The sequence below is a fragment of the Tauraco erythrolophus genome, chromosome 7, assembly GCF_009769465.1.
Source record: "Tauraco erythrolophus isolate bTauEry1 chromosome 7, bTauEry1.pri, whole genome shotgun sequence".
In the NCBI taxonomy this organism is placed as follows: Eukaryota; Metazoa; Chordata; class Aves; order Musophagiformes; family Musophagidae; genus Tauraco; species Tauraco erythrolophus.
The window spans coordinates 764,609-790,273 of record NC_141471.1 but is presented as its reverse complement, the minus strand read 5'-3'; the positions used below and the strand labels follow the sequence as shown (position 1 = coordinate 790,273).

Here is a 25,665-nt window from a genome sequence, read left to right as displayed (position 1 = left end):
GTGCTTGTATAAATAGCTAATTCTGGCTTAGTGGTGTGGATAGGATTAAGTTTGTGGTGGTTTCATTTGTGCCTGGAGACAGTCCCGAACTCCCAGCTCAAAAACCAGAAGATAAACGTGCTGATTTGTGTTGGACTCAACAGGAGCACCTGATTAGATACAGGGAAGAAATTTTTTACACTGAGGATGGTGAGGCACTGGCACAGGTTGCCCAGAGAAGCTGTGGCTGCCCCATCCCTGGCAGTGTTCCAGGCCAGGTTGGATGGGGCTTTGGGCACCCTGGTGTAGTGGAGGGAACTGGATGGTCTTTGAGGTCCCTTCCAACCTAAACCAGTCTGGGCTTCTCTGATATCTCTAACATGGCAGGTGTAGCCACGAAACAGCCCGTTCTTGCAAACCAGAGCTGCCACCTTCAGCTGAGAGCTGAAATCCCCAACTGAGCTGCGGGTTTGGACGCACGTCCCGTGATGACATGGGGCGAGGGAGCCCAAACGCCGAGTGGCATCCCAGCTCACAGAGGTTCCTCGGCAGTTTGCCCTTTAGGTAGGGGCAATAAAATCCTCCCGCCAGCATCAGAGACGCCAGCTCTCTGGGTTGGGGACATCCTTCCCTTTGGATACCTCAGTCCTGGAGTGTGCACAGTGGTGTATAACTATAAAATAAAAAGGCAGATCATTCATTTGAGACAACTCTTGAATACGGATGGAAAAGGCAGCCCCTTCCAAAGGCTGCATGGCCAAGTTGGAGCCTCTCCATACAATCAAAACAGGAACTGAGCAGCCCCATCCCTGCTGGCCCTACTTCGTGAGGACAAAAATGTTTTTTTTTTTCTCAACCAGACAAACTTTTTCCTATTTTTTGTTTGTTTGGTTTTTTTTAATGTCGTGCTGGTGCTTCTGGAATTATCGAGCAGGGCTGTGATGGGTTTTGGGGAAATGGAAACCCGTCAAAGGTAGGATGCAATGATACCAAGAGGAGCAGAAGTTCTTTATTGACTTTCTTGTTAGACTTCCGTGACTAGGGTGGCTCCAGCAGGCGTAGGAAAGCGTATTTATTTTGGTCATAAGGAAGGGAGATCATTTGGCTCTGGAAACGAGGAGGGCTTTTTGAGTTGGAAGACGCAAGGATGAATTGAGGGGACGTGTTCTGCACGCTCGTCCTTGGAAGTATTTTTCATCTTCTACAGGAAAAACAAGTCTTGTCATTCGCCTGCAGCGAGAAATTTAGTTGTTCCTTCAGGACTTGCCATTAAGTGCTGGTGGTATGAAGATAATTACAGCTTCTAGACCAGAAATCCCGATTTCTAATTGTCCCTGAGGGCCCTCTATCATTACAGTGGCATGTTTAAAAAAATTAAAAAATAGAGGAATTGCAGGTTTTGTCTTGTCTGGTACCAGGCAATAGTTTCTGTTCAGCTGATGACGGTGGCAGGGTGGATCAGCTCTTTCCTGATGCTGCTCCATGGATCGTGCCACTGACAGCGACTGGTCCCAGTCCTCCCCTACGCTACGACACCAGGAGATTATTTCTTGGGTTTTGTACTGCTTATTTCTGTTTTATTTCCCTGAACAGCGAGGTCAGGTGAGGGCTATCACCAAGTTGAGCTTCTTCTGCGCCGTCCGGCTGCACCCCACGTGCCGACGGGCACCGAGCCGAGGCAGGAGGTCAAGTCCTGCGTGGGGAGCGGAGGTTTTTCCCTGCAGGTAACCAAAAAAAGCCTAGTTCAAACCCTGCCTTGCCAGTGCAGGGTCATCCCTGGTGCAGTTAATCTGTTAAATGGAGCATTCTCCAAGGTGAAACCCTCTCCTTAACGAAGGGTGAGTGCTGCACCAGGGGAACAATCCTGTCCCTTGGAGCTTCTCGGAGCCGGAAGGGTGGTGCTGCCCAGACAGAAGGTATTTCATCCCTATGATGATAACAGCTCTCATTAACCCGTCGGGAATCTTGCTGAATGACTATAAATGATTGCTTTTGCAACAACTGGGCGTATTCCGTATAACGAGGTTTTGTAGGAGCCCGTCGTGGGGTGAGATCACGGCAAAACCGGAGCGCGGGGAAAAGCTTCAGCTCTGCGCGAACTCTGGGACGGCGCCAAAATCTGCTGTGTTTGGACTGGGAGCCTAAAGCATCTCTTGTGGGTTTGATCCCTTTCTGCCTTTCCTAGGGAGAAATGTGGGCGGTGGAGAGGTGGTTTAATATGTGCAACCTTCAGAGAGGCAAGGTCAGGAAAAACCTTGCTCCAGGGCTCCGGAGACTCCGGGGTGATCTTATAGCAGCTTTCCAGTACCTAAAGGGGGCCTACAGGAAAGCTGGAGAGGGACTTTTTACAAAGGTGTGTAGTGATAGGACAAGGGGCAACGGATTTAAACTGAAAGAGGGGAGATTTAGGTTAGATATAAGAAAGAAATTCTTTACATTGAGGGTGGTGAGGCACTGGACCAGGTTGCCCAGAGAAGCTGTGGCTGCCCCATCCCTGGCAGTGTTCCAGGCCAGGCTGGATGGGGCTCTGGGCACCCTGGTGTAGTGGAGGGTGTCCCTGCCCATGGCAGGGGGGTTGGAACTGGATGATCTTTGAGGTCCCTTCCAACCCAAACCGTTCTATGATTCTAAAAAAGAAAGGCTTGTGCTGTGGGCAGGAGGTCTGGAGAGGTCTGGAGCTGCAGCGCTAAACTCCTCGGAAGGAAAAAGAGAGATGGTTTCAGGGAGTATTTATCTGGTTGAGCAGCAACTGTGTACGTGCCGTGGTCCTTCATCAGGAGTGATGGCACAATGGCACGTGGGGGAATGCAGCGCTGGTAAAGGACGTGGGAAGCGCTGCAGAGCGGGAAGCGGGAGCGGTGCCGGTGAGCTGCTCCAGGGCTGGGAAAGCCCAGGGCACGGCAGACCAGATAAACCCCAGTGACTGAAATCGGTGGATTTAGCCATGGCTTAGGTGGCTGTCCAACACATGGATCCATTTTACAACTAGATCTATTTTTAAAATAAATTTCAAGCTTTTGTACTTTACAGTTATTTTCCGAAACAGAGGGGTTTTTCCTGTTGGGTGATGCTGGAGGCTTGTTTGCTTCGAGTAAATGTAACCTTGCTGTTGAAATTGGTGTGAGCTTTAGATCGTAGAATCCCAGAACGGTTTGGGTTGGAAGGGACCTCAAAGATCATCCAGTCTCAACCCCCCTGCCATGGGCAGGGACACCCTCCACTACACCAGGTTGCCCAAAGCCCCATCCAGCCTGGCCTGGAACACTGCCAGGGATGGGGCAGCCACAGCTTCTCTGGGCAACCTGTGCCAGTGCCTCACCACCCTCAGAGGGAAGAATTTCTTCCTCAGATCCCATCGAAATCTCCCCTCTTTCAGTTCAAAGCCATTGCCCCGTGTCCTGTCACTACATACCCTTGTCCAAAGCCCCTCTCCAGCTTTCCTGTAGCCCCTTTAGGCACTGGAAGGTGCTGGAAGGTCTCCCCGGAGCCTTCTCTTCTCCAGGCTGAACAGCTCCAACTCTCCCAGCCTGTCTCCAGAGCAGAGGTGCTCCAGCCCTCCCATCATCTCCATGGCCTCCTCTGGCCCCGCTCCAACAGCTCCATGTCCTTCTGCTGTTGGGGACCCCAGAGCTGAAGGCAGCACTGCAGGGGGGTCTCCCGAGAGCAGAGCAGAGGGGCAGAATCCCCTCCCTCGCCCTGCTGCCCACGCTGCTTCGGCTGCGACCTGCCAGCCAATTCCTTATCCACGGAACGGTCCGTCTGTCAAATCCGTGTCTCTCCAATTCAGAGACAAGGATGTCCCGCCGGGCGGTGTCAGAGTTATAAGGTTAGCTTTGGTTATAACTAGGGGCTCACTGTGTGTGTCTGAAGCAGGTGCATCATTTTAATCCGTGCCTATTCAATTTTAATACAGCTTTTTGTTTTTGAAACAGGGGAAATGACATTTGAATACCCGTGACTTTTGGCAAATTGTGCTTGGGTGGATACAAAATTCAACTGGAATGTTTTTCTTGCACGCTCAACCACATTCCGTGCTGCCTGGATGGGAACACTCATCCAAACGAGTCTTGTACTTCAGAGACATATTAAATCAAAGGAAGTATTGCAGCTGGACTGACTTCCTTCCAGGCACCACGTCTTTCAGAATTTTGGAGATACAAAGCCTTGTTTTTTCGCTTTATTTCAAGCCAGAAGAATATTGAAAGCGAAAACGGAGCTTTTCAGTAGTTTGGGACATTTGAGACACCCGGGAAGGGGTTTTCCTGCAGAAGCTGGATGCTCCAGGCCAGCTCCTGAGCGGTGACTCCCAGCACTGTGCTCCTCTGCCCTTTAGTTGAAAACATTTTCAGCGAAAAGAAAACTTAAAGAAGAAATGCATTTCGAATTTAAGAAAATATCCTGAAGTTTTTAATCAGCCCTTTGCCCTTGACTAAGGAACAAACCTCTCTTATGCTGGAGGCTTCATCTGTGGGCACGTAGCTTCACCGGTGTTTATCCCGTGTCTTGGCTGGGTCAGGAGTAGCTGCTGCGGGCACGGCTGGTGGAGTGGCTTCATCCACAGGGTAGGAACGGGTTGGGAAGCGCCAGAGCTTGCCGAGCAGGTCTGGTGTTTCTGAGCCTCCGGGCTGGAACACGGACAGGCCGAGCAGTGAGTTAGTCATCGTGGTCAACCAGGTTGCAGCTGATGGTATGCCAGCCTTTTCCCCAGCGAGAGGTCCTAAACCAAGAGCTTTGGCACCCGAGTCTCCTTATTTCCTTCTCTTCATCCTGTACCTCTGTGTGCTTCTCTCCGAGCAGCCGCTGGCTCACGCGGAGGGACAACGGGACACGAAGCTGTTCATGTGCTCGCCTTGGCCATCGGCCACGCGGAGCGAGGAGGTGAAAACCCCGCGGATGCAGCCAGGTTTTTGTCGGCTTCCAGGGGCGCACGGGTTCTTGAGTCGCTTCCTTCCTCTTCTAGGCTTTTCTCATTAAACTGGGGGTATTTAGAAGAATTTTTAAACTTTTGGGGCCAGAGAGGCCAGGCCAGGGTTTGCACTCGCTTGCAAGAGGCTGTGGAAAGTCAGGGTGGGGAGCCCTGCTCTGCAGAACATCGTTACCTACACAGGGGTAGGGCTTGTGGCCTTGAGCTCAATCCCTTCTTTGACCATGGGCTCCCACGAGGGTCCCAGCAGTCTCGACTCCTTCTCCCACATATCCCCCAGCACACAAGGAAGCTGGTGATGGTTTTGCCCGTTGACGCAGCACGGGCTGGGCCCGTACCGAGGTCCAGCACTTGCTGCTGTATCACTGATGGAGCCTTTGTCTTGACTTCCATGCTTGTCCTTAGCAGCTCGCTGCTCGAAAACATCAATCCTCTTGTTTTCATTACCTGAGTCTTTCCTGCTTCTTCCCTCTTTCTTGAAAAATCATCTTAGCCCTCGTTTGCCAAGCAAGCCCTCATTCCTGCCTCTTTCTCCACCATGGTCTGGCTTCTCCTCGGCCGTCTCGGGAGCCTGTCTCCTTCTGCTTGATGCTGGCACAGGAGGGCAGGAGGTGGAGGTAAGGCAGGAGATAAATTAGTGACCGAGTTGGCAGAGAAGGGGACAGAGCAGCAGAGTATTTGCTAGTGTTTGTAGCACAGCTCTCTCAAATCTTGGAGCCTTTGGGATGTGGGGTTGGACTAGATGACCTTTGAAGGTCCCTTCCAGCCCTAACCATTCTATGATTCTATGATTCTATGTTTTACGTGTGGTTTGGGGTTGGTAGAAGAGGTTGATATCGAGCTTCTCCTGTCTTGAGCTAACAAGTCAACGTACAAGTGTGTATGTGAGGTTTCTTCCCATGAGCTGTAGTAGTCCGTACCGTTTCGTTTGCTGCTTTTGCCCTGGGCATGGTAGGAGAAGGGCTGATGGCCTCAAACTGAAAGAGGGGAGATTTCAATGGGATCTGAGGATGAAATTCTTCCCTCTGAGGGTGCTGAGGCACTGGCACAGGTTGCCCAGAGAAATCCCTGGCAGTGTTCAAGGCCAGGTTGGATGGGGCTTTGGGCAACCTGGTGTAGTGGAGGGTGTCCCTGTCTATGGCAGGGGGGTTGGAACTGGATGATCTTTGAGGTCCCTTCCAACCCAACCCATTCTGGGATTGGGAACTCTGCAGGGCAGCAGGGTTTGTGCAGGGTAATGCAGGCACAGTGGGCACCATGGGCAGAGGTGAGGCTCCCCTAAAGCAGCTGGAGCAAGTCCTGGAAGCCGTTTGACTGGGTGTTTGCAGCACAATGTGAAATTGGGAAGCTGGGGCAGAGCAGACCTGCCCCTGTGCCCGAGGCACTCGGCGCCGGGAGCTGACCGCACGCTAAACGTTTGCGAGTCCCGGTCGTCGTGCGGGCGGGCACGCAGCGAGCAGCTGGGGGTCAAGCTGGTTTAAAAAAAAATAAAAATCTTATAACAGCGTTTGTGGCCGTTGAATGTGCTTTTGTTTAAAAAGAAAAAAAAAAAACAAAGAAATCCTGCTTGCTTATGCATCTTGTGTAGTTCCTCTTTTTTTTTTTTTTTTTTTTTTTTAATGTATCAGGAATTTTGCTTTCTAAATTCCCAGCAAGTCGTGTTTACTGGGTGTGGGAGCTCTGGGCCTAGAGGGAGAGGCAAGGCACCGCTGGGAACTGGGAAAACCCCGAACGCAGACAACGTTTTTGTTAATGAGCTGCCCAGACATGAAAGGGTGATGAAGCTTTTTGCAGAGGAGAAGAGAAGGGCTTCTTGGATGACCTGGAGAGTAGAGGACCTGCCATGCCAGCTTGTTTGACAGAGCTCAAATGAGAAAAATCTTGCTGAAGTGGGGAAAAAGGGCAATTCTGCACAAGGTTGGGTGGGCAGCGACTGGTGTGAGTCAGGTTAGCTTGGAATTTAGGGGGAAAAAAAGCTCTGGAACAACGGAGGGAAGAAATCAGAGCAGAGACTCGTGTAATTAGAGGAGGACAAAAGCTGGTACAGCGTCTGCAGGAGTGAGAAGTGGAGTCAGAGGTGCAAGAAGCCCCTTCCAAGCCTCGCTCTGTAGCTCAGGAAGACTCTTCAGAGGACATAAACGTGAGCTGGTGGAAGTGAACCTGCAGAGGTTTAGAGAAGATGAGCCCACGTGAGCCTCTGGGTTACAGTGAAGGTGACTGAGCAGGAGCTGAAGGTGCATAGTGGGTGCCTGAGGAGAAGAGCGCGTGGGATTTAACCCATAAAGCCCGTCATCGGTTCAGAGGAAGAGCTGAGGAAGAGGAAACGGGCACCCACGTCGCCCAGGTTGTAGCTCTCCAGATTAATTGCAATCTGGGACTTGGGCTGAGCCTTCACAGCTGTGCTCGGGGTGTCCCGGGATCAGATGGGTGATGTGGGATGGGTGACAGCCAGCAGGTGTTACCTGAAGCAGGGCCACAGGGGAGCGTTTCCTGCGCCGAGCGGCTGGGGGGAAGCAGATGTGGGTTTGAAACCTCTGCTGAGTACCAGCTTGATTTGTGCGAACGTGACATTCTGCAGACCTGCCCCTTCTCCGTTAGCAGGCTGGAGATGACCCACTCTTGGGCTGTGATACTGTTTTATCTTGGCTCGATTTGACCACTCGTGGTGACTTAGGCTGGAAAACTGGGTTCAAAAGTTTGAATTCAAGAGGCAGGCTGCTGTCCTGTTGGCAAATGGAAATTGTCCAACTTTCAGCCCTCAGTTACTGCTAGAGTGGCAGAGCTGTCCTACAGCAAATCATCTGGACCCGTGTGGTTGGCAGTGGATGGTGCTGATCATAAAATCACGGGATGGTTTGGGTTGGAAGGGATCTTCAAGATCATCTTGTTCCAACCCCCCTGCCATGGCCAGGGACACCCTCTACTACACCAGGTTGCTCAAAGCCTCATCCAACCTGGCCTTGATCTTGTCCCCTGCCCCTCTTCTCTCTTTTTAGGTAGGGGACCATAAATTCAGCGCTCACCGAATCGTGCTGGCAGCTTCTATCCCGTACTTCCACGCCATGTTCACCAACGACATGATGGAGTGCAAGCAGGATGAGATCGTCATGCAGGGGATGGATCCCAGGTAACGTCCCAAGGCAGGCGAGCGAGGGTCTCCAGAGGCCTCAGCGTTGGGCGTGCGAGGCTGGACATGGCGTGAATGGCACTAGAGAAGGTTTTTCTGTTAGTAGGGTCCCATGCTGAGGTATTTGTTAATAAATCCTGCCCTTTCCTCCCCTGGTTTAGCGCTCTTGAGGCTCTGATCAACTTTGCCTACAACGGTCACCTGGCAATAGACCAGCAGAACGTCCAGTCTCTGCTGATGGGGGCAAGTTTCCTTCAGCTGCAGAACATCAAAGACGCTTGCTGCACTTTCCTCAGAGAGAGGTAAGGGCTCATCTTTCAGCTGGTCTCACTGCTCCCCGACAGCAGCGAGGTTTTAGTCCTCAGAGTCTGGCTTGGGAGGGAGCGGGATGTCTCCTGCCAGCACGGTAAGGTCTGTGTCTCCCGAGATTCGCTGTTCCGCTCCGTATAAAATAACTCACCTGGATGCTGGGACATGGGAATTAATACCTAGAGCAAAGCTGAGTGAGTGTTTCCCTTTCTAAGAGTTAGCTAGCTGGTTGCTCGTTACGCTGCCTCTGCCGCTAACGAACCCATCCTCGCCGTAATTACCGGTCCTGCCGTTGCGTGTGCAAGAGGGGAGGAACAAAGGGTCTCTGCCGAGGAGCTGGACAGGAAGCTGTGGCAGAGCCTTAAATTGCTCCCAGGTTTTTCAATTCCCTCGTTGGTGTCTGGCTGCAAGATTGTTCCGGCAGCACGAGCTGGAACCAGCAAAGCTGGGCTGTTCTTTGGCAGCGTACCACACGCGTCTCCGGATCGTGCCAGGGAGTTCTTACGTGTTCGGTTTCCCCGGCACGGCTTCCCTACAGCTGTTCAGCGTATTCCGTGGCGTGATGCTAAACATACCTCCCAAATAAATGGAACATCTCAGCCTGTTCTTTTTCTCTGCTTCTAAATAGACGTTGCCTAAAACCATAGGCTGGGGAGAAAACAATTTTTCCTCCCATGTTTGAGACGTCTCCGTTTTTTTTTTAGTCGCGTGTGTGTCCTGACTTTGTGCAGTTTGTTTAAAATTAAGTTACGTGAGGTTACAGAGTGTTCATTTTTCTTGCAAAAACATTTTATTTGAGGTACTGGATATGACAGCGAGCTGGAAAGAGACAGATTGCATTGATTTTTTGAGTCCCTACTAGCTTTGGGTAGCTGTATCCATATGTAGGTTAAAAAAGGTGATTTGGTTTCTCAGATTTAGCTGCCAAATCTACCAGGAGCAACGGAGTGTCCTGAGTTAAGTGCTGGATTTGAGCGCACAGCTGTCATTTTGATTTAATAACAAGGAAATGAGCAGTCTCTGACCGTCCTGGAGAGCTGGAGCATGCACCCTGAGCTCTCGTTCTTAAATGGGATGAAGGTTTGGGATGTTTTTAGACCCCTGTGCACAGACAGGTCCGTAGTGCTGTAACGAAGCCCTGCGTGAGCTCCGGGAGTCATCCTCACGTGAAAGTCCCCCCCGTCAGTGCTATATATTTGCTCTTAGCACAGCAGCTGAGGGTGCTCTCCCCAAAGTGAACACGAGCGATGTCACATCCTCGTGTGTGTCTGGACACCACTGGCAACGGCTGAGCCTGGTTTGTGCAGGCTGTTAGACACTGGAACCATCAGAGCCCAAGGTGTTTTCCCCATATGAAATCCCAGAATGGTTTGGGTTGGAAGGGACCTCAAAAATCATCCAGTTCCAACCCCCCTGCCATGGCCAGGGACACCCTCCACTACACCAGGTTGCCCAAAGCCCCATCCAACCTGGCCTTGAACACTGCCAGGGATGGGGCAGCCACAGCTTCTCTGGGCAACCTGTGCCAGTGCCTCACCACCCTCAGAGAGAAGAATTTCTTCCTCAGATCCCATCGAAATCTCCCCTCTTTCAGTTTAAAGCCATTGCCCCGTGTCCAAAGCCCCTCTCCAGCTTTCCTGTAGCCCCTTTAGGCACTGGGAGGTGCTGGAAGGTCTCCCCGGAGCCTTCTCTTCTCCAGGCTGAACAGCCCCAACTCTGTCAGCCTGTCTCCAGAGCAGAGGTGCTCCAGCCCTCCCATCATCTCCGTGGCCTCCTCTGGCCCCGCTCCAGCAGCTCCATGTCCTGCTGTTGGCAACCCCCGAGCTGAAGGCAGCACTGCAGGGGGGTCTCCCGAGAGCAGAGCAGAGGGGCAGAATCCCCTCCCTCGCCCTGCTGCCCACACTGCTCTGGATGCAGCCCAGGACACGGTTGGCTTTCTGGGCTGCCAGCGCACGGTGCCGGCTCATGGTGAGCTTCTCATCAACCAACACCCCCAAGCCCTTCTCCTCAGGGCTGCTCTCCATCCATTCTCCACCAGCCTGTGTTCATGCTTGGGATTGCCCTGACCCACGTGCAGCACCTTGCACGTAGGTATCACTTAGTTTCGTATCTGATGATTAGCGCCACTAAACAACACAACTATCGCTCTTGTTGAGCAGTGACATGCCTCTGCTGGGCAGGGCTTCTTGTTTGGATGGGAGTGTCCAGGACACATACATGTCTCTGTAGAGCACATGACTGTAAGGAATATCGTCTTCTCCAGATTCTTCATCCTGCTGAGCAGCTTTAGGCAGCAGCTCTTTGGCCGTGCTGGAGAGAGGCTCGGATCTGCAGTGGTGCTTCTCACTGTCTACACTCCAGTTGCAAAAGAGTCTTTGGTGATAAACCTCCTTAATGTCAGGGAATGACTTTATGAAGCTGTAACAGATGCTGTTCTGTGCTACTTGGTGAAGACATAAGGTGAAAAACAGAGGCCGATGGTTGGTATTTGCGCCATGTGCTTGAATCCAGCTTTGTCCAATACTGGAGTTTAAAAATGAAAAAAAGAAGGTGGTAGATGCACAGCCTGTGCACCCCGGGATGCGAGAGGGAGTGATTGCTGTGCAGAACCTCACACTTCCCCTCCACTGACCACCTGCAGCCTCACGCAGAGCCACCTGAGTCTGCCCGGGGGCTCCTCGGCAGGTCCGAGGGGACATTTTTAAGTTGAGGTTTCCATCCTCTGGCTCTGCTGTGGATTCACCTTTGGATCTCTGTGTAGATGTGCTCATCAGTGAGCTGGAACCTGCCAGTTGAAGAGGACACAGCTGTGGCTTTCACAGCACCCTCTGAGGCTTGCATTGCCTTGCTGAACCTGTTTGTAATTCCTTCCATCCTTCCATGGAACTTTTGCTGTCCTCTCTCCCCCCTTTCCCAGGCTTCACCCTAAGAACTGTCTGGGAGTGCGGCAGTTTGCGGAGACGATGATGTGTGCGGTGCTCTACGACGCTGCCAACAGCTTCATTCATCAGCACTTCGTGGAGGTGTCCATGTCCGAAGAGTTCCTGGCGCTGCCTTTCGAAGACGTCCTGGAGCTCGTTTCTAGGGATGAGCTCAATGTGAAGTCTGAAGAGCAGGTGAGTACCTGGTGTAGGTCTCGGCAGAGACAGTTTTTTCCTTCGAAGGTTTCTGGTTGCTTGGGAGTAGAATGAGATACGACGCTATCCCTGGGCTGAGCGAAGCTGAGAAAGTGCCCTGGCATGATGGGGATGCCAAGAGGTGCTAAACAGAGCTACGAAAACTCCCTGAGCCCCACTTCTCGCTGCTGCCAGCATTACCTTGCTCTGAGAAACGCCTGCTAGGGCTTCTCGGACCATAGATTTTGCACAACGTTGTTTTGAGTCATCAGTGACAGAGGTGGCACCGGTTGGGTCCTGAGAACCTTCAAGCTGTGCCCCTTATTGTCAGACAGTTGCTGGACCTGGGGAATTGAGGCTGAGGGTGTAGGCAGTAGCAGGGAGCTCTTCCTCATGGAGCTCGTGCTCCAGTCGAGAGGTGGAAAGAAGTTGCTGAGAGTGTCGCAGCATTTTATAGTCAATGTTCCACTGAATTTGCCATCAAGGGGCTCCTGTAGACTGGCTTGTTCCTGTAGACTGGCTTGTTCCCTGCTTTCTGTTTTTTCAGAAAGCAGGGCTGAGCAGCCTTAGGAGTGGGCTGACAGTCTGCAGGAGAAACAGAACCTGTCCTCAAGCCAGGAAATCTGTCCTGCTCTTTCCGAGGAGGTTACTAGGGAGGTGACAAATGAAAAGCAGACCTACAGCCATCTCCTTGTAGGGTAAGAGAGTGCGTTGTTAGTCCGGCTGTCTGAAATGGGAAGGGAGGGAAACCTGCTTCGCATTCCAGCCACGTTGCTATATTGTTCCACAAATTTGTCTCTCGCTGTTTTTTTCCAAGTGGATCCTTTGTGGGGCAGGTAGGAATCCAAAGAGTCCGTCCCTGGTGACGATTCACAGAATCCCAGAAGGGTTAGGGTTGGAAGGGACCTCACAGACCATCCAGTTCCAACCCCCCTGCCATGGGCAGGGACACCTTCCACTACACCAGGTTGCCCAAAGCCCCATCCAACCTGGCCTGGAACACTGCCAGGGATGGGGCAGCCACAGCTTCTCTGGGCAACCTGTGCCAGTGCCTCACCACCCTCAGAGGGAAGAATTTCTCCCTCAGATCCCATTGAAATCTCCCCTCTTCCAGTTCAAAGCCATCACCCTGTGTCCTGTCACTACACACCCTTGTCCAAAGCCCCTCTCCAGCTTTCTTGTAGCCCCTTCAGGCACTGGAAGGTCTCCCTGGAGCCTTCTCTTCTCCAGGCTGAACAGCCCCAACTCTCCCAGCCTGTCTCCATAGGAGAAGTTCTGTAGCTCCAGCCTCCAGTTCCCTTGTGCCCTGGCATCTGCCAGCCCCCTCTTCAGAAACAGCAGTATTTTAGTGCAGTGCAGCCTATCTGCTGGTCAAAAGCACCTTGTGGAGTGGAAGTAAGTTTGTTTTTTAAGCTCACCGTGGTGCTGTTGAAGAAGTACTTTGGCACTGAAAGCCTCAGGAGAGGCGATATGAGTGACTTCAGATCTCCCCCATAAAAGAATTACAGAATCATAGAATCTTAGAATGGTTAGGGCTGGAAGGGACCTTCAAAGGTCATCTAGTCCAACCCCCCTGCAAGGAACAGGGATATCTCCAACTAGATCAGGTTGCTCAGGGCCTCGTCCAACCTGGCCTTGAACGTCTCCAAGGATGGAGCATCCACCACCTCTCTGGGCAACCTGTTCCAGTGTTCTACAACTCTCATGGTAAAAAATTTTTTCCTAATATCCAACCTGAATCTACCTCCCTCTATTTTAAAACCATTACCCCTTGTCCTATCACAACAGGCCCTCCTGAACAGCCTCTCCCCATCTTTCTTGTAGGCCCCCTTGAGGTACCGGAAGACCGTAAGGACTTCATAATTTTGCTCTGGTCAGTGGTACTGCTGGAGTTTTCTCCACCACCACAGGTTGCAACAAAACACCACCCAAAGCGAGTGTGTAACCTGGTTTGGAGGGCAGCAATCCTGCAAGGTGGTGGCTGTGACCACAGCGACCCATCCTCCTGCATCTTCTGGGAGCCCGCTGTGGGTCAGGGGGCCTGCTGGGGATGCTGTGCCCAGCTGGGTGCTCTGCCTTGGGTGGCAGCGGTGGGATTTGGATGTAGCCGTCTGAACGTAAGTGCTAGTGTAGACAGACAGCCCAGCTCAGGCTCTGACCGTGAGAGCCCTGTGACCCAAGGAGCACATGTCTCCAGCTAAACTAGTCACCAGGCTCCTTCTGTAATCTGGAGCCATCCAAACCAGGGCAGAAGAACCATCCTTTGAAGAGCTCTGCCTCGCCAGTGACTGCGAAGGGAGCCTGGAGGGACCAGCTCAGCTCGAGATGTCTGCTGTGTAGTTATCCAGAGATCACAGATAGATCCCTCTCGTCAGAACTGTCCTCTGCTTTTTCATACAGCAGCACCATACTCTTCTTCTCCCACGCTTTGCTGATTTTTGACACTAAATAAACACAGTCTTGCGTTCTGTCCCACCTCCTCTACCAAAATTCTCTTCCCAGCTCCCTCCTCTCCCTGAAAACATCCGTACTAAACATACCATCCCACGGGATGACAGATCAGTATTACTGGGGACTGAGTTGGAGGCAGAGAAAGCAATGCCAAAGCCAAACCACCCGAGCATCGCACGACGGGAGAGCCCTCTGCAGACCATCACCATTCCATCCTGAAACCTTGTCGCCTGAGATTGGAGGAAAATCATTGTCAATACGTGCTTTCTTTTCCGCCATACAACTGGAATTTGCGGAAAAACCACCAAACCCAGAACTCCAGCTTCCCATGTCTCTTTTCCGTAGGTGTTTGAAGCTGCGTTAGCTTGGATACGGTATGACCGAGACCAGAGAGAGTCCTTTCTACCCGAGCTCCTCTCCAAAATCCGCCTGCCCCTTTGTCGACCTCAGTTTCTCACTGACCGCGTGCAACAAGACGACCTGGTCCGCTGCTGCCACAAGTGCAGGTGAGGCTTGGACATGGGGCTGGAGAACCACCCAGGGGATGGGGGCCCTCAGTAGGGTGGGAGATAGCAGGAACGGGGTTTAGCAGTCTTGGGAGACTGAAATTCTCTCTCAAGACAGTCAGATTTCATCATATCAACCGAATTCTTTAATTATTCGGCTTTGATTTCAGGGATCTAGTTGATGAGGCGAAAGATTATCACCTCATGCCAGAGCGCCGGCCGCACCTCCCAGCGTTCAAGACCCGTCCTCGGTGCTGTACCTCCATCGCGGGGTTGATTTATGCCGTTGGAGGACTTAACTCAGCAGGTACCTTGCATATCTGCTCCCCGCGGCGGAGGGAGCAGCGTAGTTGGCTGAGTAGGACGATGGGATCGTGAACTTCCCTCATGCGAAGCGTTGGGCAGTTTCTCCTTCTCTGTGCACCACTTTGAGCATTTCAGTGGGAGGGTCAAGGTGGCTGTGCCTCTAATTTAACCTCTTCCACCTAGAAACTCTGTCTAGGTCAGGTTTTTTTAGGACAGCTATTCTTGCTTCTCTTAAAGAATTGGTGTTTTGAGGATGGTGCCCCTGCCTATGGCAACAAGCAGAACTCGGAGGTATCTAGGTGGTGATGTTGGGGTTGTGGGATCACACATGCAGACACAACGTGCTTGCATGAGCTTAGCCATAGTGTGAAAAGGGGACAGAAAGTGTTCATGAAACCATCTGCTGGAGCCTCAGACAACTTGGTTCCCCTGGGATGTAGGACCTGAATCGCAGGATGTAGGACCTGCTTGGCACGCCAGGCACACCCAACGCCGCTGATATCTCCTAAAGCTGCTGTTCCCGGGAAGCGGTGACAGCCGTGACATCGCAGGTCTCTGCTGCCCCTTTGAGGTCATCCCAAGTGCCACTTCCACAGCCTGGGACTCGTCGAGTCTCACAGCACAGGGTAGGGGCAAGCGTTGAAACACGCCACAGTCCTTTTGCGTCGCCGAGTGCAGTTCATGGGAATTTTCCAGACCAGGGTCTCTTTGCGGGTGAGTCGAGAGGTGGTTGGGAAACGCCTCTGAACTTGGCTTTGATATGGGAGCAGGGAGGCTGGACTAGGGTTTGTGAGAGCCCGGAATAGGACATACGAGAGCCTAGATGATGATCCGAGGGCTGGAGCACCTCTGCCACGGAGACAGGCTGAGAGAGTTGGGGCTGTTCAGCCTGGAGAAGAGAAGGCTCCGGGGAGACCTTCCAGCACCTTCCAGTACTTAAAGGGGCTACAGGAAAGCTGGAGAGGGGCTTTGGACATGGATGTGTAGTGACAGGACACGGGGCAATGGCTTTGAACTGAAAGAGGGGAGATTTCAATGGGATCTGAGGAAGAAATTCTTCTCTCTGAGGGCGGTGAGGCACTGGCACAGGTTGCCCAGAGAAGCTGTGGCTGCCCCATCCCTGGCAGTGTTCCAGGCCAGGTTGGATGGGGCTTTGGGCAACCTGGAGTAGTGGAGGGTGTCCCTGCCCATGGCAGGGGGAGTGGGACTAGATGATCTTTAAGGTTCCTCCCAACCCAAACCATTCCATGATTCTAGATGTTTTCCCAGAGAAGAGCAGGCAAAGTCCCTGCGTGCTCCCCATCTTTTGGGGTGAGAGCAGCGATCCCTCGCGTGCCTCTGCTCCGGGCTAGATCCGTGTTTCATCACATCTCCCTCTTTTAATTTGAGTAGCAAATTTTTACGCAGGTGACTCGTTGAATGTGGTGGAAGTCTTTGATCCCATTGCCAACCGGTGGGAGAAGTGCCAGCCGATGACGACGGCTCGGAGCCGAGTCGGCGTGGCGGTGGTGAACGGATTGCTCTATGCCATCGGCGGCTACGACGGTCAGCTGAGGCTGAGCACCGTGGAGGTTTACAACCCGGAGATGGATTCCTGGTCCAAAGTGGAAAGCATGAACAGCAAGAGAAGGTACGTGCGGCTCGCTCAGTGGGAAGGGGACCTTTGGAGCGGGATGGACGGGTGGAAATGAGGTAGGAGGGCTGATGGTGGGCACCAGACAAGGTTTTCACATGTGGAAAGGAGGAAAAAGGAGGAGTGGAGCGGTATGGAAGCAGGTGGGATTTTCTTGGCCATGTTTGGGGCAGGCAAGTCACGCTGAGTCTGGGTGTTCCTTGCTGGTGAGAGGGGAAAAAAACCACCAGCAGCTCAACGAAGTTGTGTGTGTGCATCGTGGCACTGGTTTACAAGGAAAGCTGTGCAGACCTCAGCAAGCAAAAACCAGCTGAGCAGGGTGGGCTGTAAGCTGCAGAGGGGGCTCAGTTTTGGTGGCATCAAGGAGTGAAGTCCAAGTACAAGATTGAAGTAGAAGAGAGTGATGAGGTTCTGCTGGTGAGGTCTGTAAGGGTTTGAACTGGAGTGGCGAAGGAGGTGGTCAGAGCCTCGTTTCTTCGTATCATGATACCAGATGGTAGGTAAGGCACTGGTGAGCACCGTTTAGGAACCTCCTGTGCTGCTGGGAGTCCAGTAAACCCATTTTACCATCTCTGTCCAGCGCTGGCATCTTCTTTCCCTACCGGAAAGCGTAAGAAAACCACCGCTGGGAAGGAGAAGAGTATTTTTATAACCCAGGGAGAAGAGTTTACAGCCAAGGAGAAGGTGTTTGTGCTTGACAAGCAGAGCTGGTGGGGTTTTGTGGTCTGAGATGTTGGGAAGAGCGCGCTGCAAGCGGCTGAGTACATGAGACCCCGAGCACGAGGCTCTGATTTGTAGCAGAAAAGCTCCGTTTTTCCATAGCAATGAGGTTCCTGGGAGCTTTTCTCACGGCGAGAGGCAGTTGCTCTTCCACAATCCTGCCTTGAAGCCAAGCAGAACAGGTGCTGGATGCTCTCGTGTGGAGGAAAACATCAGTTATTGTACACAGTGCTGAGGTTTTATCGCTGAGGATTGCGTTGCCGAGCTTCTGCAAGAAGCTTTCCCGACAACGTTTTCAAGGTGGGCTTCCAGTCTCTTGTCTGAAGCATCCTGTTTAATAGCCCTTGGGAGCTAAAGATGGGATTTCCAAGGTGTAATGGTGGTCAGGCACCTGGGTTTAACGAGCTTTACATTCAACAACAGCTAGTGCATCTCCTGAGGCTGTGCAGCGATGTCCCTCGCCCGAGTTATCTTCATCAGCAAGGAGGTCCTTCATGGGAAGCTGGAATTGCTGGGATTTTGACCCATGATCTGGGTCAGAATCATGGAATAGAGTCACAGAATGGTTTGGGTTGGAAGGGACCTCAAAGATCATCCAGTTCCAACCCCCGTGCCACAGGCAGTGACACCCTCCACTACACCAGGTTGCTCAAAGCCTCATCCAGCCTGGATGAAAACTTCTACTTGTGTTTTGCTTTAGTCCCTTTGACAAGGAGACCAGGGCTGTGCTCCTGCCACAAGCGTCTTCCATGACCCGTGAGACCCGACGCTCAGATGGGATTGAGCAGTTGAGCAGCCTGGGGGTGAAGGAAGGGGGAAGAGGAGGAGGTTTGGTGGGGCGAAGGAGGTGATGGCAGGCAGCACATATTTACTGTGTTCTGGACGCCGTGGCAGTGCCCACAGCATGTCTCACGGGCTCTCACCATTCATTGCAGCGCAATGGGAACAGTGGTGCTGGATGGGCAGATCTATGTATGCGGCGGATACGATGGAAACTCATCCCTCAACTCCGTGGAGTCCTATTCTCCAGAAACAAACAAGTAAGAGCTCTTCATACCCTAAAGCTGGTCCGTCTGTTTGCTGCTAGAGCGGTGCCATGTCGTGGCTCCGCTGCGTGTCCGGGCTGTAAACGGAACACGGTGAACGATACGGGAAAGGCTTTATATCCTGACAGCGGGGCAGCATCCCTCCTCGCGAGAGTTTAACTGGATGCAAGCGAACAAAACCACGGTTTAAATAAAAATAAGTGACTCATGGAGAGTTGTTAGAACCCAATCCTAAAGAATCCGATCGAGTTGAAATAATCCGCGGGCCGCGTGCGTGCAGGAGCCTCTGCTGACCTCTCTCCTCTCCCGGCAAGGTGGACGGTGGTGACCCCCATGAGCTCCAACCGCAGCGCCGCTGGAGTCACCGTCTTCGAGGGCCGGATCTACGTCTCAGGAGGACACGACGGCCTACAGATCTTCAACAGCGTAAGTCCCGCGAGCCTCGCGCCGAGCTTCACCCGCTGCAGCGAGCCGAAAGGTCGGCCCGGGCTGGGAGGGCTCCGTGCCCTTTCCCTGTGCACCCAAAGTGCCATCGATGTTTGCTCCACCTAATTCCGTCATTTCCAGAGCCTTTCTTCGTGCTCAGGAAGAAATGAGCTAACCAGGTACCCACTGGGAACTGGGCTGGACTGGAAGTTCCCCAGTGCCAAAAGGATTGAGCTAACGCCTTTTGTCCTCTCCCCAATTCCTTCGCTTGTTGAATCATTTTATCGGTGCATCCTCGTCCCTTTGAGCTCTGAAGTATCCCAGACGTCGGGCTTTTGCCTCTGCGTTCTGTGCCAGTTTGATGGCGTCAGTTTCAGAAACAGATTATGATCGAGTCAAGCTTCACAGCAGAGGCAGTTGGTGGCACGAGGCCACTTGACCACTTCCACCTGCTCTGTGTTTCAGTTTTTCATAGAATCCCAGAACGGTTTGGGTTGGAAGGGACCTCAAAGATCATCCAGTTCCAACCCCCCTGCCATGGCCAGGGACACCCTCCACTACACCAGGTTGCCCAAAGCCCCATCCAACCTGGCCTGGAACACTGCCAGGGATGGGGCAGCCACAGCTTCTCTGGGCAACCTGTGCCAGTGCCTCACCACCCTCATTATAAAAAATTTCTCCCTCAGATCTCATAGAAATATTCACTTTTTCAGTTCAAAGCCACTGCCCCGTGTCCTGTCACTACACACCCTTGTCCAAAGCCCCTCTCCAGCTTTCCTGTAGCCCCTTTAGGCACTGGAAGGTGCTGGAAGGTCTCCCCGGAGCCTTCTCTTCTCCAGGCTGAACAGCCCCAACTCTCCCAGCCTGTCTCCATGGCAGAGGTGCTCCAGCCCTCCCATCATCTCCGTGGCCTCCTCTGGCCCTGCTCCAGCAGCTCCATGTCCTTCTGCTGTTGGGGACCCCAAAGCTGAAGGCAGCACTGCAGGGGGGTCTCCCGAGAGCAGAGCAGAGGGGCAGAATCCCCTCCCTCGCCCTGCTGCCCACGCTGCTCTGGGTGCAGCCCAGGACACGGTTGGCTTTCTGGGCTGCCAGCACACGGTGCCGGCTCATGGTGAGCTTCTCATCACCCAGCACCCCCAAGTCCTTCTCCTCAGGGCTGCTCTCCATCCATTCTCCGCCCAGCCTGGACTTGTGCTTGGGATTGCCCTGACCTACGTGCAGGACCTTGCGCTTGGCCTTGTTGAACTCCATGAGGTTCTCACAGGCCCATCTCTCCAGCCTGTCCAGGTCCCTCTGGATGCCATCCCTTCCCTCCAGTGTGCCCACCACACCACACAGTTGGTGTCACCAGCAAACTTGCTGAGGGTGCACTCAATCCCACTGTCCATGTCTCTAACAAAGATGTTAAATAGCACCGGCCCCGGTACTGACCCCTGAGGAACACCACTCATCGCTGGGCACCACTGGGACATTGAGCCTTTGACCACAACTCTTTGAGTGCGACCATCCAGCCAATTCCTTATCCACCGAGTGGTCCATAAGGAATTGGCTGGATGGTTTCCTGTTCTCTAAAGAAAAACCTGATGCAGAACAGAAAAGATCAATTCATCCGCTCGGGAGCGAGAAGGTGGGGAGCCGGATCTGAGTTGGGTCTGTCCAAGAATTTCTCTGCTCTGAGAAATTTCTGGTAAAGGATTTGTTGGGAGCAGCAAGAACTATTTCTGCCGTGCTCAGCGGATCAGGAGCAGGCTGTTGTCTGCAGCCTGAAGTCCCCCAGATCCAAGAACTCCAAATCTCCTGGTCTGAGCGCGTTCCCGAGCATGACAACTTCGGAGCAGTGCTGGAGCCCTTGCCAAAGGGTCCATCTCCAGGTCTCTCTGGAAAACCAAAGGATACAAAATCATGGTTGATGGGGTTTTTTTAACACCCTGAGGTGGCAGATAGTCCCTCTACAAAACCACGGGGAGGAGATGTCAGCCTTTTCCGAACGGGAAAGAGGTTTCTGCACAGAGGAAGGCTCGAAACCCTACCCTGTGCCGCGGGCTGCGGGACGTAGGCTTCAACCACGTCCCAGCTGGTGGGCGTCCGACGTGAGAAATGGGAAAGTTGGAACTGTTACAGCTGAAATGTGCTGCCTGGAGAGAGTGAGGGGTCTTGCTTGGGGTTAGGGGAGACTTAGGGATGGTTAAGGACAGCGTGGACACACGTTTCATGGGTATGGTGAGAGCTTTGGCTGGTTCTGCCTTGGGGCAGCAGCAGGGTCTTGTGTGCCTGAGGAAAACCCACCACCTTGAAATCGAGACACAATCCTGGAATAATTGAACTTCTGATGGAAGGGTGCTCAATCCTTTTGGTGCTGGGGCTCCGATTCCTGTTTAAAACACCACGCAGAAGCTGGTGAGGGAAGAGAGATAGAAGGAGCATCATCAAAGCTGCATTTGCCGTGGTCTCTGCAGCGTAGCAGGTGGGGAGAGGGGGGGAGACCACCATAGCAGGTGGTCTTCCCCCTCCACCTGCCCACCAGCGGGTCACTGGGCTGAGGTCAGAGGGAGCGGGGTGAAACGCAACGGCCGGTGGGATCCAGGGTGTTAGGAAAAGGCTTAATAACGATACAGAATCGGTCTCGGCGAGGGTCCCCTAACGCCGTGCTCTCTCTCTGTGACCGCAGGTCGAGTACTACAACCACCCCACGGCCACCTGGCACCCGGTGGCCAGCATGCTCAACAAGCGCTGCCGCCACGGGGCCGCCTCGCTGGGCAGCAAGATGTTCGTCTGCGGCGGCTACGACGGCTCCGGCTTCCTCAGCATCGCCGAAGTCTACAGCTCCGTGGCGGACCAGTGGTACCTGATTGTCCCCATGAACACGCGGAGGAGCCGCGTCTCCCTGGTGGCCAACTGCGGCCGGCTCTACGCCGTGGGGGGTTACGACGGACAGTCCAACCTCAGCTCCGTGGAAATGTACGACCCGGAGACAAACCGCTGGACGTTCATGGCCCCCATGGTTTGCCACGAGGGAGGGGTGGGCGTGGGCTGCGTACCCCTCCTGACCATCTGAGAAGAAAGGGTTTGGGGGGGGTTTTGGGGTTGGGGGGTCACCGTCTTTTCGATGACAATCCAGGGAGAGGTTCCAAGAGCGTTCCGTGGTGCGATAGCCACCGAGGTGCGTTTCCAGGTGCTCAAGTCTCATTCACAAGTACACAGAGGGGGGAAAAAACTTGATGAAACCATCCTCACCCATGGATTTTTGGGGCTGAGGCTCCCTCCGCCACCCCTTACCCCTCGCTCGGAGCTGTGGCCAAGCAAACCCTCCCTCTCGCCGTCGGTTCTCCAAACCGCCCTCGCCGTCGGCTTTCGGCTGCGCCTTTGGGAAACGCCGTCGTGGGCTGGGGGAAGCAGGGGCCGGGCTGAATTGCTCCATAAAAACAGCCACTTTTAATGACTTGGAGAATGCATCTGTGCCCGTTGGCAGCAGCGAAGCGGCCCCGGTACCCCCAGGCTTCGGGCAGCGGAGATGTTTGGGTGTCGTGGCGACTCGCTGCCAGGTGAGATCCAGGAACGGATCGAAACAGTAAAAATCCCATCGGCGTCGCTTCCCGGACCGCATCCAGACCCCATGTTTGAAGGTGCTGCTTACGCAAGACGTCGCTGGCTTCCCGAAGCGGAGCTGGGTGGGGAAGACTTCTCCACGAGAGCCGCGTGATGGAGAAACTAGGAAGGGGAAAACTGGTCGGTTAAACCGTCGCCGTCGTTTTGGCAAGCTCGGGAGGAAAAGGAACGTAAACGACACTAAGCAACGGTCTCGGGATTTCAAAATGGGGAACAGGCCGAGGTGTTGATTGTCAGGATCTCTCTTAAATTAAATATTGATCCATTTTCGAAGTCGATGTTATTTTCAAAGTCGATGGTTAAGCGGCGGCTGGAGCGGAGCGCGGTCAGGATCCGGCAGGATGGGCAGGAAAAGCCACGTTGAACCCACCGCCGACCCCAAAAATCCCATGTGGGGTCTTGGGGTGAGCGTCTCTGCCAAGGGCCGGGGGGGAAAATCGCGTGTCGGCAGAGCCGGCGCGCCCAAGACTGACACCTTCGGGATTTTCCGCTTTGCTACGCCGGGAAAAGGTCTTTCTGGTGGGTTTTGTGCCGGGAAACTTTCCATAACCGGACTGAAGCATCCGCCTGCCGTGAAGTCCTTGCCCTCTTGGCACTTCTCCTGCATGTCCGTGAACCACCGTCCCTCCAGAGCTCGCTCCCGTGCCGCCTTCGGCAAAGCCATACCTCTTCGCCGCCGCCGAGCGGGCAGGAGGAACTCGACACTAATCCCGCCGGCAGCAGCGGAGGGACGGGGATCTCACCCCTTGTCCTGCCCCATCCCAGTGTTTTGGGGGGACTCGGAGCCTTGGACCTTCACCCCCCACCCCCCAAACTTGTTCATAGCTGCCTCCCAGCGTCGCTCGGGATTTTAACTTTGGCTGTATATGTGGATGTCTATATATTCCGGTCCTATGTATATTTTAGGGATATATAATGAGCGTATCTGGCTATAAATGGGATTTATCACTCTATATCTATTTCCTCTGCGTGGCTTCACTGGAAGGAGGGAATTCAGTCGGGGTTTCCGTGCTGCTAAGACTCCAAAGAAACAAAAAAAACACCCCAAAAAACAAAGAACAAACCACCCCCCAACGCTGGAATCCGAAGGAAGTTGCTCTGCCGGGCCGTGAATTGCAGAAATAACGGAGCTGGAGCTGCCGTCGGCTCTGCGGAAGGAGCAGCCGCGGGGAGGGAAGGATGACGTTGGATTTCGGGCTTGAGGGGGGCTGGAGGGTGTTGGGGGATCTTGTCCCCCACCTCGGCCGCGCTGCTCAAGCTTCCCCGGGTTTCGTTCCCTGAGAATTTCTTGGATTTTTCCTTTGCGGATGAGCCGAAGTGAAAGGGAAGCTCCTGCAGCACCTCCATCCTCGGCCCCGAGGGAACAGGAAAAATAGGGAATTTTGGGGAAAAGAGCCCCGGTCACCCGGAAAATAGAAACTCCTGGGAGAGCCTGAGCCACTCGGTGCAATCCTCAGTAAATCCCGTGTTTTGGAATCGAAGGAAAACCCTCCAATTTAGCAAAATTCATTAAAGACCCTCACCGTACCGGCACGTTTCTGCGCCTGCGAACCGTGCCGCGCTCCGTTGGCGCCGGCAAAGTGCCCGGGGCTTCAGCTGAGCTGCTTCTCCCCCCCGTCCCCGCACCCCCCACCCCAAAAAGGCACTTTTACTGTAATTTATCCCTTTTCCTGTTAAAACCGAGAGAGGTTCATCCCCCGGGCGGCCGGTGTGGTGTGTCCAAGCGAGGTGGGGAGCGGTTTGGGATGCGATGGTGTGGGCTCCGGCTGGGAACGGGGTGTTTAGGTGAGGCCAAGCTCTGAGCGGAGCGAGAGGCTTTAAAAAACCCCAAAAATCCCAAAAATTGGTAAGAAAGAGGGAGAGGGGAGGGGGCTCCTGCGTTTTCTCTCCGTAGGAACCGGGACGAGGCTCTCGCTCCGGGCTCAGGGCATCGAGCGGGGCTGGATGGATCCCGGGAGCCGTCAGTTGTTCCCGCCAGGAGCGGACGGAGGGAAGAGGCCATGGAGAGGGATCGGCCCTGCCGAGCTTCTGGCATCGCCGGCGAGTCCGGGCGAGCGTCCGCCACGGCACCGCGCCAAGGAAAACGCCGGCAACCCGATCCCTGCGCCACGGGGCCGGGGGCCCGGTGTTTATCCTGGAAGCGAAGCCGGCCGAGCCGGGGGGCCCCGAGCCCGTTCCTGAACCAACGGCACATTCCCTCGTCCTCCCGCTCCCCCTCGGCCGCATGGCACTGGTACTGGGAGCCGTGCTGCTGGCGGCGAGCGCCGCGGTCCCGCCGGGCTCGCCGGCTCCCCGCGACCTGGCCCGGTCGGTGCTGGAGACCCACGGGCAGGAGCTGAAGCTGCTCAGGCTACTGGGAGTCACCAGGACGGTAGGAACGGGGTGGGTGATGCGGTGGGTGCAAGCGGTGCCCCCGGATCGGCCCCCCGTGCCGGTAGGGATCCCTTTTCCCTGCCGGCGTTGGGAAGACGCCGACGGCTCCGTCCTTGTCCGCTCCGTCCCAGCAGACCTTCGACTGGGGGACCCATTTCAGCATCAACTTCACGGCCCGGCAGCCCGCCTGCCCCAAAACCCTCCCGGACCGCCGCGGCGCCGGCTGCCGCCCCCGGCCGGGCGCGGTAAGCGGGGACCGAGACGTGGAGGGGGCCGGAAGGGGGGTCCCCAAACGGCTGAGGGTGGCCGCCGCGTCCCCCCCAGGTGCAGCGGTGCTCGGCTCAGGTCTCCGTCTTCGCCTTCCTGCCCGACGTGCCGCTGTCGATGGTGGAGTGCGGCCGGGAGCCGGTGAGGGGTCCGGGTCCCCCCGTCCTTTGGTGGGGATGTGCGTGTGCCCCTAATTTGGGGATGTTTTTTGGCTACGGGGTGAAGCCCACCCTTTATTTCTCCCCCCAGCCCCGCGCCTCTGGCACCCCGCGAGCCTTCGGCACCAGCCCGGGTCACCCATCGTCATCCTCGCGGCCGCCCCCGCGTCCTCGGCCCCCCGCCGGCGCATCCCTCCCGGGGATGTCCCGTGGTCCCCTGTCCCCTGCGGGGTTGGAATAAAGATATTTCGGGATCTTACATGTGTATGTGGGGGTGATATGGGAGGAGGGGTGGGCACCCCCCGAGTTGGGCAACAGGGATGGGGCAAACGTGGGGTTGCGCAAATCTGGGGGGCACCAACGATGTGGGCAACACCCTGGGTGTCACCTTGCTCCCTGTAGGTCCCCGCACCGCCCCGGCCCCCCCCGCGCCCCGTTGGGAGTGGGAACGGTCCCCAATGTCCTGTGACACCCCCCCCCCCCCCCCAGCCAAGGGGTTCCCGGGGCTGGTGACACCCCGAGGAGCGGTGCCATGTCCCCAGAGGGGACCAGGGGTGCCACCAGGACCTCCCACCCTGTGTGTCCCCCCCCGAAACCAACTGCCACTCTGTGGGCTGGGGCCAGGCGTTTCCGGAGGGGGGAGCCGAGCCCCGGGGTGGGTTCCCCAGTTTCCCGGGGAGGATAAAAGGGGACACGGGGGTGGCCACTGGGGACAAAG

At 54.6% G+C, this 25,665-nt stretch overlaps 1 protein-coding gene across 2 annotated transcripts in view; it reads left to right on the top strand.

Moving 5' to 3' along the window:
• Positions 1-21,598, top strand: part of KLHL18 (kelch like family member 18) — a 30,643-nt gene extending 9,045 nt beyond the window's left edge. The window contains exons 2-10 of one of the 2 annotated variants that reach the window (XM_086614791.1): positions 7,900-8,030; positions 8,192-8,332; positions 11,257-11,455; positions 14,252-14,412; positions 14,583-14,719; positions 16,111-16,348; positions 18,007-18,111; positions 18,432-18,543; positions 21,212-21,598. In XM_086614791.1, coding sequence (XP_086470917.1) covers positions 7,900-8,030; positions 8,192-8,332; positions 11,257-11,455; positions 14,252-14,412; positions 14,583-14,719; positions 16,111-16,348; positions 18,007-18,111; positions 18,432-18,543; positions 21,212-21,598 — 1,611 coding nt within the window. The remainder of the gene's footprint in view (positions 1-7,899; positions 8,031-8,191; positions 8,333-11,256; positions 11,456-14,251; positions 14,413-14,582; positions 14,720-16,110; positions 16,349-18,006; positions 18,112-18,431; positions 18,544-21,211) is intronic. The other variant, XM_086614792.1, reaches the window with a different exon arrangement.
• Positions 21,599-25,665: the final 4,067 nt, after the last annotated feature.